Raw genomic sequence first — 13198 nt, 5'->3', positions numbered from 1 at the left:
TTTAAATTTTTTTTTATTTTTAGTAATATGCTGTAAAGAACACCGTAAAATGTATTGTCATTTTTATTAATTTGATGGGTAGTTTGCTGTAAAATCATAAGTCAAGCAGATATTTAAGTATTTATTTTTATTTAGACAAAAAATGTTTGAAACGTATGATAATATACTGTAATATTTGTTGCAATAACGGATACTATTAAAGTTGAAAAGGCATGCAATTTCAAGCAGTACATATATTGTTTCTGTCAAAATGAAAACAATCCAATACATTTAGTGAGAAAATATTAAGTACTTTATTGACAGGTGTTTGCGGGACAGATAAAATGATGTCCCAGGCCATATCTGGCCTTGAGTTTGACACCTGTGCTCTATAGTAATTTACACACAGTTCTTAAATACAACCCTCAACCTGTGAAAATACTGCAACTTGATCAGTGAGGACTGAGGTTGATTATAATCTGCAGTGCAATACAGTACAAAACCTTAAATTTGTCATTTTAAGATGATTTAGCCATTTTTTGCTTAAAAATGCTCAACCCAGGCCACAGATGCACAACATTTGCATTAATATGCATATTTCTTGACTAATAATAGGCCGTAGTCAAACGCCCAACTTTGAGAAATCATGATAGGATTGATAACTGTTTTCAAAAAACCCAATAGACTCAAGTGGTGAGGGACAACATTATTTCTTGTTCGATTCAAGGTCACAGGTGAGCTGGAGCATATTGCAGCTGACTTTGGTCTAGAGGTGCAGTTGAAAATAATGTACTGTTACTGTATATTTTGCTTTTTCTTGTTATTGTTTAGTGATCTAATGTCACCGAGAATATCAAACCATGCATGTTGCACAGGAACATGACTTTTAATGTGTATTGATTAGCCCATCAGCACTATGCATAACATCTTAGCAGCAACAGTATGGCAGTTTCATTGGATAAGGGGATGTTTTTAAAATGGGACCCCCCTGCCCCCTTGTTGGTTGTCAAGGCAGCAAATTCTGTTCCAGTCTAGTTCACACACAGCGCTGCCTAGAGGCGTATATAGCAGACATACTGTAGTATCATCGATGTCTGGGACTAATAAAGGAGCAACAATCCTGTTTATTGTTGTGTTTAAGACAAATGGCTGGACTTCGGAGCTGCACTTGGACAGAGTCTCCTACTCACATTTTTACAAACTCTTCTATCGTGGCTGAGGGGAGAGCAGGGTCCAGCTATGATGTCACTCTATTGACATGCATGCTCATTGGATCCTATCACTTTTGTATGATCCCGTTGTTTGCTGCATTTAATGGAAATGTTACAATGCACTGCAGGAGTAAGTGTGATTTAAAGTAGGATTATAATTTGGATAACATTGGGGCCATGTTTTTACCTCTATCAATGGGGTCATGATGATAATGCCTACACGCGTGTACATGCTATCCAATGTATTCTGCATGTTGAACCACTTGTCTGTGCTTGCCCTACAGCTTCTGGAGGAACTCCACATAGGCAAATCCCTCTCAAGACTGTTGTACCAAAGCCAAGACTAATTTCAAACCCTGTAAAAAACAATGGAACAAGTAAGAATACACTCACACACACATGCCCACACACATGCTGTACAGTACATGTATTCAAAGTCCAGCCTTCTTTAAGAAGACCTTTACTGACCGTGTCCTCAAATATTGCATTAATGTGCAAAAACATTTTAATTTAAAACATTTTTTTTTAACTAGTTTTAGGTTCTCTAGACTCTTAAATTCCGGTTTTGTATAGTTACATTAGGACTGTCAAATGCAATGCATAAACTCATGTGCTTAATCACAGAAAATATTACATCATGTATTGTTATTCTTGATTTTTACTTCTTGTCTTTTATTTTATCAGCCTCTGTCAAAATGTGTTCTACAGTTGTACCACCTGCTACTAATACCAACAAAGGATCATGTACCTCTACTGTCAGTCTACTGAAAAGAGCGCTTTCTTCCCGATTAACTCATCCAACACCAAGCAGAGCAGGTAAGAAGTTTCTATTTAAGGAGTGGAGAACCAGTGTAGATACTCTTTTATGCGCTCAATACCGCTTGTGTTGTAACGTCTACCCAGATGTTATAAGGATGACAACGAGGCAATCGGTCAAAAATCTCTTTATTTCAAAATCAAAACAAGCTCATGTTGGCTGCAACCACGCCGAAACACTATCAGATAAAATAAACTTTTCTCCCAGCGCGCAGCCGTTGTTCTCGGTGCGGACACGAGCATTATCACGACAGTCGGAAATCATTAAAATCTTAAACACGACATATAACTGCAAGCTCGCTACAGTTAACCACAGAGATAAAGATCATTTGTTTCATTTAATACTTGTATTTTTTCGTTTTTTTACTGTATTCTTTGACCTTGATGTGCTTGGTGTACAGTGAGAGTGACATAAGTGTTAATTTAGATATAAGATTGTCTTACACTAAAACTCAACTTGCATCACAGTCTAGGCATGGAGCTTGTTCATAACCTGGAGACCACCTTTATTTTTCGAAGCTGTGACACGTGATAGGATTTGCAGGGTTTCCCCTAGATTGCTAAAATACCTTTGGCGGCAAGGGCGTGGCTAGGGGCGTAGTTGATATATGCGTCATAGCAAACATAGATAACATCATATTTTCTCTAAAAAGGTTAAAAAACAACAACACACAAACAGTGCCTTTTTGGGTCTTTTTTGCTATTTCTGAGTCTAAGTTTGCTGTCTAAGTGTACCAATTTCTCAGTTTATGTCCACATTATTTTACTATCCAGGTGAGAGACATGATTTATAATTTAAAATTAATTTTCACTAGCTTTGAGGCAAGAAAGTAGCTCACCAGCTCATGATGTCAATACAGCAGCAGGAAGTTGCCTTTCTCTGATCAATGCGCTGCTGAATGTAGGTCCTTAATGTTAGCACTTATAATAACGGTATCGCCAATACTTGGTTAATATTCAGGTCGCAAAATGTAAATGGAGTATCATTGCCGCTTTTTGGATGTTTATTTATTGGGTTATTGTCAACAGACACAATAACATCATGGCTCCATTAGCTTAATTGTAAGCGGACTTTTATTTACGTTTATTCATGAGTTAAAATGCATTCAAAAAATGTGTTCTTAACTCTCATAGGAATTGTGAATTTTAGGCAAAATTTAAAAAAAAAGTGCTATTCTTTTTTAACATTGTGGAATTGATGCTATCACATAGTCATTGCTTAGACAGATAGATTGTACTTTATTGATTCCTTCAGGAGAGTTCCCTCAGAAAAATTAAATTCCAGCATTAGTTTAGCAGGCAAAACCTTGCCCAGAGCTGGCTTGTCATCTCTTCTCCGCGTAACATAGAGAGAACATGGGGGGCAGGTGAAAATAGTCATTGGCTGCAATGTTTTTTTGCTCCTCCCATCCCCCCTCTCAACCTTGGCATCCTAGCTTCTTGCTTTAGCTACAGCAACATCATCATCACGTCTGGAATTGTAGGCTTTACCATCAAGATTAGGTTTTTTGGAAATGTAGCATGCTGTCCTACATTGCAGATCTATCGTCCTGACCGCAGTACTTTAACAGTTTTTTCCTCAACACGCAGTGGAATAAGTGCTTTTGAACAGTTTTTTAATTTTTCAGCAGTCTGGTACTTATGAATGTGTTCAGTGTATACCGAATACGGTACATAGATTTTTTTTGTATGCACTTGTTGACTAAAACGGTGGCTTTCTAGCCTGATTTATGAGCAATGTTATGGTCTCCAAAGTTCTCCCTCTCAAACATCCACGTGCGTCTGACAGCAAAGGGTTTACTCCGAAACATTCAGCTGCTGTCCGGATGCAGGAAAACTACACTGGTTTTTCAAGCAGGTTTGTCACCTTATGTTATATTATCTTAACTTGTCGGTCTCTTTTAGTTAAATTAGCTGAGGTTTTGGTAGTTGACCTGTGTTGTGAAATGTGGGCATCTATGTTTAGCATGACTGTTTACTTGTTGGCAAAGTAGGAGGAGGTTTATCTTTCATGTATCAGTAGCATTCACAGTAAATTCCACCAGGGTAGTGTAGTAGGATTCAGTTAGGATTAAAACATTAAAACATGTTATTTACACATAAATGTACTTGAGATATTTGCTTGCATAAGTTAATACATATTTTTAAATGTGCGCTCGCGTGTGTGTGTGTTTTTTGGTTTCATATTACCCTCACAGAGAGACCCAGATCTCCTGTTTCAGCCTGAAATGAACCTAGGTTATTTTGGTCGCTCGGTTGAGCCATGGAAGCATCACTGTGTCTGTTAATCAGTTTGTGAAGTGGTTCCCTGCTATTTTTGAAAGATTAAGTAATAATTTTTCTAATGGAATTTCAAATGGGATGCATGTTTTCAACAATCAATAGCATTATTGACTTAGATTGACTTTTAATTTACAGTGCTGCAGTTATTATTACAGAAGATCAAACGTAAGTTTTCAGTGTGATTTATGCAACATTACACTGAACTGAATTGTCTGGTATTGTGTCAAAGTAGCACTTCAACAAAGTGACTGATTGTTATCATCAACGTTCAATGGTGAGATATCTCCTTGCATGGCATTAGAAAGAGAAACTGCTGTAATTGTTGTGCAGGCTACAAGGAGGGTGTTTTGAAGGATATGTTCTGTATTTTGCTTAGACCACACTAGTCAGAGGAGAAAAAATAATTTGCAGATTTTTATTTTTAAAATAAAACGTAGTAAAACACATTATTCTGGGCACAGTTGGTGATGGTGATAGTCCTATGTATAGAAATGTTGCAAAACAGTAGAAAATTAGTCTACTAAGGCCTCATTTAAACAAGTGTGTGGATTCCAACGTGAAACATTGTGTAAGTAGGAACCTCAAAATGTTGGTACACACAAAAAAAAATCTGATTAATAAAAGCATGCTGCGCACATGTGCAGATATGCACTCTTCTAATTTTAAATTTCACCTGCAGTTAATCGTGCGCAGAAGGGTTCCTCCCCGGTGTCGTCCCACTTCTCATTGCACAGTCATTCACAAATGATCATAATAATTAGCTCATGAAAATTGTGATTATCTGAAGAATCACGTGTAGAACTGTCAATGACAGAAGACAGAGAGCGACTCCAAAGAAGAAGGCAATATTTTTAGACTGGTGCTTATTACGCTGAGCACTTAACAAGATTATTTTTGGAGGGCTAAGTAACGTTATATCTAATAAAAATAAAAATTTGAATGCCAATTTTTTTACCAACCATAGTGTCAGCTTCACCGTGACTGACAGCTCTTGCTGCGAGGAAAAAAATGTTCATATTTTAGCTTTTTAGCCTGTTTCATTTTGTCAAGTAATGCATAGCAGACATTCTATTTAATATTACTAGTCATCATGAGCAATATTTAAAGCTCCTGTGGAAAATCGGCTTGCATACAAAATCATTTCTATATATTATTTATATTATTGGCACAATAAATGTGTTTTTGTACAGTTGTTTATATTATAAAAATATATGAGTGGTATTAATAATATAATGGATTACATAGTGGGTGTGTATATGCATCATGGCTGCGTGAGATCCAACATTTGCACTCCAAACATATAACTAAAAGAACTAAAATAAAATAAAATTAACTCCCAAATGTATTGAAAAAGTTAAATGTAATAATTTCCTCAATTCATAACACAATTGTATCCAACAAAATATTGGGCCATATTTTTTGGTCTTTAATCTTAAAAAAAATTATTCTGTTTGGCCACATACAAAGTCAAAGACGCGCAACTAGTGACTTATTTATTCATTGTTATCATTCATTGGAAAAAAAAATCTAAATAAACACTACTTCAAAGACCCACAGTATTCTAACTACATGTGCAATATGCCTACATTAGTACAGCAATATATTTTGATATTTAGGCACTAAATAGAATATACATTCTGAGATATATGTGCAATTTCTTCCACATATAATTTTTCTGTAAATACTAATATTATTTCTATTAGTATTTTTATAATACTAGAAACTTGAGTTTTTGCTAAGTGATGTCAGGTAACAAATTTGACTTTATAGAAATTGAGTGATTAAGGCAACTATCTTGTTTAGCTTACATTTTAGAAGGTAGCATGAAGCAGGTGATAGGTGATAGTTTTTTTGTGTTTCAGATCTGTCCCTTCATGGACACAGTGATCGTGAAAAAAATCTAATGTTTTAACACACATTAAATGTGTATGAAACGTCTTTTGTTTTTGGTCATTTTAAAGGGCATCCATAATTAAAGAATTAAGGTTGATGACTAATTACATTTAGGTTTATATTTATTTAATTCCAAAAATAAAAATGTTCTGTTGCATGTGTTTTTAACAGCTAATTTATTTTGAGCATTATGTTGACACCACCACAACATTTACATTGATGTTTCACGTCATCTTAATCACTGAAATTCCCAAATCTGGAACATTGTTTTTACAGCCAGTAGAGGGTGTCCTAATTCAATAAAACGTCAGCTGCTTTTGAGGGCAATGTATTGCTGAGAAGCGGGGCCCAATCATGTTCTGTCTAATTCCATGCCGTGATGATCTGTTTAATTCAATGCCATGCCATCAAAAATCAGCAAGCTGTACTATCCCGATGTGTAACACACCTATTATATATCCGATATATTATTATATGATTTTGATGTAGTTTTTGCACTGATCGAAGAGGCATTTGATAATTTATTTCCAAAGGAAAATACAGGCTGCATTGCTTAACTACCAACATGTATTAATCATTGTATTGTATAGCAAAAATACACTTGGTCATGCATAACAGTTTGTTGATAGTACTTATCCAGTGCACTGCACACACTGCAATTCATTTAGTTAGGCTGTCCGACATTTTGATATGTTTGTTTTAAAACAATACTTTTAATTGCCTTGCCTGCAGTACTGTGTGAGTCGATTACCAACCACACTATATTCCCTGCTGGTATAGCATTCCACCAATCAGAGCTGGTATGTCTCAGTTTAGTCTTATTGCCTTGTTACGCAACACGCAGTACACGTTTCCTGTTGGGTATTGTCATTGTTTTTCACGGGTGTCAGATATTTAGCTATTTTATTTTGATTGATAGATGGATCGTGCCCTTTATATGGGTGGTGATATATTTATAAAGCTGATCTCAATCAACAGAAGCAAAACAAGCTGCCTTTGGTGACCAGGTCCACTGAGCTCTACATTGAATTAGGAAATGGAAAAATAATTGCATTTAGGGGATCCATTTGTATGTCAGGGCTATATGTCTGACAGGACAGGGGCTCGTCAGTATAGCTGGTTGAATAGAACCTTTGCAGACTTCAGAACCATTGACAATTTGGACATTGGAGCTAGCAACGTTTTTTAGGGTGTACAGCGTTGAGGGAGTTGTCAGACCAACTGTTGTGCTTATGGAACGGGGCATGACAATGATGATTATGAATGTTGTCACGACTCTCGAACCATTCTCTTTTACAGTAGACAAGAACAAAGCAAAAGCCAGTTGCCGCCAGCAACCACCTCTGCAGCAAGTGGAAACATCCCAATCAAAGCAGAATACTGGACGCCCTGATGTGGTACCACCGAGTCTCCCACAGGGTGACACTAAGGATCAGAGAATCCAACATCTCACAGAACTACTTGCAGCCTCTTCCTGCAGATTTGAGGCAGTTACTGTTGTCTTGCAGAAAACGCTGGCAGAGGTATGACAACTCTTTTTTTTTTTCATAATTAAAGTGTTGCACAGTTATACTACTGCTATTATACTTGTACTTCCTTTGACACGTGTCAATTAATATACTATTACTTTGTTTCACCACTTTTGAGAGTAACAACGTTCGCTTTCCAGTAATATTAGATGTTCCTGTATAACTGTTTTAGTTTTGAAATAATAGAATAGAAAATCTCTGGGTGATAGTGTAAATAAGAAACATATTTTAAACGATTGGACAGTATCATACACAACAAGTAATGGATGATATACAGTTCCTACTATATTATCTTGTCATTGTCACTCTGCATATGACATGAATAAAAGCAACTAGCCAAATGCTCTCTCTATTTACAGACATTCATCACCCAGACAGGTTTTTTTAAAACATGTTTGATTTGGATCGCTCAAGCAAAGTCATGTGATTAGCTTCCAGGAGCCCAGTACCTCAAGGGATTAATCTTGCTACTGTGCATTGCAAACATGCATGTTTGTTCATATTACAGCACAAAGCCAAGAGTTTTGCCGTTGTTACATTGTCAATAACAGAATAACAGCTTTGTGCCTGTACTCTTTTGAGTTTCTTCACTTCAGAAGGTTGTCCTGCAAAGTGTGTAATAGTTGAAAATGGTTGGCCGCAAAAATTTGGGTATTTTTCTATCGACTTTCGCACTATTATCTCTGTTTATCATAATTTGACTATAAGTAGTTTTTAAAAAATGTGTTTTGTAAAAATCCTTTTATATTTCGGTGATTTATCAGTGTTTTCACTTGATCTTAAAGACCTTCATTATTAATTAGCTTCAATAGGTTGTATTCACCTGACGTCAAGTCGGGCTCATTAAAAATGTGAGACTTGAAATGGTGGACCAGCGATCGTCTGTTGTCATAGCGTTCTGGGCGGCATTTTGCCTTTCTCGAATGAAAAATGCCCTATACTCCCGTTGTTTTAGGTAATCGTTCAAATCGCGACAAGGATAAGTTTATTCAGCGTTCTTCAAAAAGGAATCAAGAAGGGCAAAATATGTCAAGATTTTACAAAAGACGTCGAGTTAAGTAACAAGCACTCCAGTCCATGGGAGCAGAGTCGAAAAACGCACGAGTGTGCAGTGAGCACGTTGTTAAAGGTTTGTTTGATAATACGTTTAACGTTTAGTATTTCCCATTCTTAGACTTAGACTTAGACTTCCGTTATTGTCATTCAAATTTTAACTTTACAGTACAGATAAGAACAAAATTTCGTTGCATTAGCTCATGGTAGTGCAGGATAAAAGAACAATAAGGTGCGGAGTGTTTGCATTTACAAAAGAAGGTGCAGATATAAATAGATTACTGTACAGATAAATATATTGCACTTTTGCATATGCATCCACGTTTACGGATGTATGTTATATTGTCTTTATAGTCCAGCGAGTTAATCCGTTTTTTGAGGGGATTATTATTTTCCGTTCAAGAGTCTTATAAGAGGCCTGAGGGAAAGAAGCTGTTACAGAACCTGGAGGTTCTGCTACGGTTATTCTACATTCAAGTATTATCTTGATATTATTTGTATTTTATCATGTTTCGGAGTTCTTAAAACTGATGTTTGATACGAGTGTTTTGCAAACCACCAACTCGGCGAGTCTAAATAAAAGAAAACAAATGTGAGCAAAACCTAAACACGTTAAGTTTTTACCAAAGGCAGCAATCATATATGAAGTTTTTAGCATACACACAACTTTAAATTCTATAGTTATATTTTGACGGGGAAAAACAACCGTACTCTTAAACGGCGCCTGCAACAATCATCAGTAGACCTAAAGTAATAATATACATGTTGAAATACATATTTACCCGTGCAAAAACGGTGCATGATTCATCCGGGATAGTCTTGAGACCAAATTCCTTGACCCAGGAACACACAAATAGGGATAGATTCCATTGCATAGTGTGCTTTTTTTGCTCATCTGCTTTTAATGGTAAGATCCGGCCCCTTGTGACTCAGATAGTTTGCAGGCTGTTTGCTGCACGGTAGCCATATTGGTTTGGTGGCCCACCACTTCTCCCACTTTTGTTCAAAAGTCACATGTCTGAATACAACCTGTACCACTACAGTGCTAATCAATGTTTGTATCAGATTGTTTTCTTCGATTGTTTATGGGCTTCCTTTGAATTTGTGCCGTTGCGTGTTTACTTGTGCAAAACAGGACAGCCATTTCACAGCTAAATGTGTTCTAGTAAGCACAAAAGTTTGGTCTTTCTTGTATTTTAGTGAAGTAATTTTCAAAAGGTAAACCGGGTAAGCTATGGATAGGCAACTAAAAGCTACACAAACAGCTACACGACAGCTATGCAAACAAAAGCAAGCTGGATTTACAGTATGTAATAGGTTTCCCCAATTAAACTATATTGCAGTCTAAAACACATTTGTCACTTAAAACAAGTATCAAATAAACATAGTTACATACAAAGTCTCCAAGGCAGACGCGTATTAGAAAGTATGAATAGGTTAGTATTTTTCATACCTGTAATTGTTGGCTGTTTGAATGATTTCAATTTAATCAAACATTTTGTAACATTCCACACTACAAGATAATATAAGTATATATGACTTGTAGTGATAATGTATGGGATCAATATAGAAATCAGCCACTACTGGTGTCATATTGGAAGAGAAAAAGTTGGATGGGGAGACCCCTATTTTACACATATTTTTCTGGTAATATTAAAGTACAAATGTGACCACAATAATGTTGAGGGTCACTATGTCGAAAGTGATCACGTCAACCAGCAATCTCATTTTTCTCTTGTGGGTGACATATTACGCTAGTAAACACAATATAGTTCCTCTGCTTGCTTCCATTACTATCACTGCACAATGCACAGATGTACATCTTAATTTGTTTGACAAAATGTTTTAAGTTATTCCATCGATTGTTTGGTTGGTCTTTTAGTAGGTCTGTTTCATTGCTTGTGGTGGACAGTGGAATCTAGTGGAAATTCAAAGGCCCAAGAATAGACGGCTCTTACCATCACTGTGTGAGAATGCCCCAGCTGTTGACTTGATATGGTAACATGAGGAGGTGGCCACATCTCGTAGCTAGCACTCCACATTGTTTCTTATCGTGTACCGATTGTGTGATGATACTGTGGAGTGGAGCGACTACATGCTTTGAAACGAGCAGGTTCATAATTTGCTGTGTTTGTTATGGCTTAAATTCAATATTTAAATTATATCCAAGAAATAGTCGTAATGATTGCAATTGGTTCATGACTGGCCACTCTGTTATTCTATGCCTGATTAGGGATATATATACTTAGTTATATACCCCAGACTGTAGACAAAATATTTGCCTTTAAAGAAACCCTTGGGAATATAATATCCAACACCATAAAATTATGCTTGTCCTATAAAAGACTCACATTACGTTTTAAAATGACCATTTTTAAATCCATTGGTGTTTTTGTCTGTGTACAGTTCAATCAATCAAACAATGTTTACTTATATAGCCCTAAATCACGAGTGTCTCAAAGGGCTGCACAAGCCACAACGACATCCTCGGCGCAGATCCCAGTTAGAGTCGTTTCTACAGTAAAATCAATTGTCACTTATGTTTATGCGGAAATGCTTTAGCGCCTACATACTAACCTGTGCATGCCTGCATTCGTGTTTCGCAAGGAAAGCTTTCAAAACGAACGCAGTTCCATAAATCTTCAGTCTCCACGACTAGCAACAATGCAGCTTGTGGCAACCAAAACTTGACTGTATATAATTTATTTCTCAGCCACAATTTCTCCTTGGACATAAAGTGAGACATGTCCTCTCATTTAAAGGGTCAACTATTTTTTCCTTTTTTTTTTTTTTTTTTTAGTGCAGGCTGAAAAAAATGTCTAGCTTGTTTGAGGTTGGTCAACATGACACATTATTATGTATTTCTGTAAAATGATGTTCTTGAAGTGAAACTTGATGTTTGAACTGGCTCAGTAAGTAAGTGGGTGTGTAACAGTGGAATTGTGAGCATGAAGTCAACAGATGATCGTAAGGGAGTGGTGCAGAGGTTTGAGAATGATTTAAGCTTTGATGAGAAGGGGGATGGCAGTAATGAAGTCCCACTGGGAAGGTCACTACGTATCTATCGTCGTGCCCCATCAGCCTGTTAGACTGCTCTGTACAATGTATCTGGCTTCTCCATTCTGGCTACTTGGAGTGCTGTCATACAGTGACCTCACCTCAGTAGGAAGGGAGGAGTGTTCTTTCCTTGGATGCCTGCCCCTTTACAGAGCTTTTTTTTTTTAATACAGCAGTGCACTTTGCAGTCAGGCAGCATAGCTAGTGAAGCAGCTTTTTCAGCCTTCCCTTAAATAAGGAAGATGTGAGTGGAGGTGGTGCAACCACCTTGGACTGCTGTTTGTCCTGGCTTCATTTGTGTGTTTGAACCCCAGTGGGGGGAAGGGGTACCCAGGCATCCAAGGGCTGTATCATGGGCTGTTCAGGCAGCAAAGCATGCCTTAAAGCTCCCTGTGACGTAAAGCAGGTAATTCACTTTGACTTTTCTGCAGTGACATGTTTTACATTGGGGTGGGATGTTTGACTTGTCTTTTCTATTTTCACATTCACATTTTAACTATGCATGTTGTGTGGAACGGCATGCTGTGTGAGTCAGTACAGTGGAAGCGAGCACTGCAGCAAGTGCTGCTTTCCTAATTGTGTCAAAAGGCAGAAGTAAAAGAACTGTGCCAGTAGAAAATATTAGTTAAAGGTAAACACGAGTGGAATATCAAGCTTTTAATACTCCTCGCCTTATGCTGTATTTGAATTATGTTTACTTTTCTCAGAGGCTGCAGTTTTGCACTTTTATATTTGCACTTGGAACTTTAATCTCATTTTCACATATTCCAAAACACATTAACGTCTTATGTTGTTGTTTTGTGGTTTTAACACAATTTATTTGCTACTGTGTCAGAATTAATTCATAGTCGTTTTGACAACATTCTGAGTTTGTGCTGTTTTTATTTGGGAGCAGCGTGATGAATCCATGGGGCGGTGCAAAGAACTGTCTGAGGAGCTGGTCAGTCTCCGAGGAGAGCTGGGTAAGTTGACCCGCTGATTGTACACACTATTGGTACGTGTATCATACATAAAACTGCATGTCCTACTGTAAGCCCATCAATCAGTGATGGCTGAAATGGTCACAATGTCTCGATACACAAAAGCAGTCAGACATTCCTTGGTTTGCTCATTCATTCTATCATGTCTTCCTGCTTTGAGCAGCATGTTTGATTCCACGGCTAGCTTTTAAGCAGCACACAAGAGTTCTGGGCTTATGGAGCGACCCTCCAACACAAATTAACACACTAGTCATCACACAGCAACAACTGAAACCTTTGTTCACAACTCACTACGCTTACACTGTTGTATAAAAGCAGTTTTAAGAAGAATCTTAACAAACGAGCTAAAGATCATCAAAAGAAGATTCTTGTAAATATTGCTTTGTTTTGGGAAATC

The 13198-nt window shown here is 37.1% G+C and overlaps 1 protein-coding gene across 3 annotated transcripts in view; it reads left to right on the top strand.

Annotated features, from left to right (window-relative positions):
- Positions 1 to 13198, top strand: part of mtus1a (microtubule associated tumor suppressor 1a) — a 43325-nt gene that overhangs the window by 19048 nt on the left and 11079 nt on the right. For 2 of the 3 annotated variants that reach the window (XM_061927767.2, XM_061927766.2), the window contains exons 5-8: positions 1475 to 1567; positions 1875 to 2006; positions 7482 to 7705; positions 12717 to 12783. In XM_061927767.2, coding sequence (XP_061783751.2) covers positions 1475 to 1567; positions 1875 to 2006; positions 7482 to 7705; positions 12717 to 12783 — 516 coding nt within the window. The remainder of the gene's footprint in view (positions 1 to 1474; positions 1568 to 1874; positions 2007 to 7481; positions 7706 to 12716; positions 12784 to 13198) is intronic. The other variant, XM_072912265.1, reaches the window with a different exon arrangement.

Source organism: Nerophis lumbriciformis, linkage group LG35, assembly GCF_033978685.3.
Source record: "Nerophis lumbriciformis linkage group LG35, RoL_Nlum_v2.1, whole genome shotgun sequence".
Classification (NCBI taxonomy): domain Eukaryota; kingdom Metazoa; phylum Chordata; class Actinopteri; order Syngnathiformes; family Syngnathidae; genus Nerophis; species Nerophis lumbriciformis.
The sequence above is the reverse complement of the archived record's forward strand: the minus strand, read 5'-3'. Positions and strand labels throughout refer to the sequence as shown.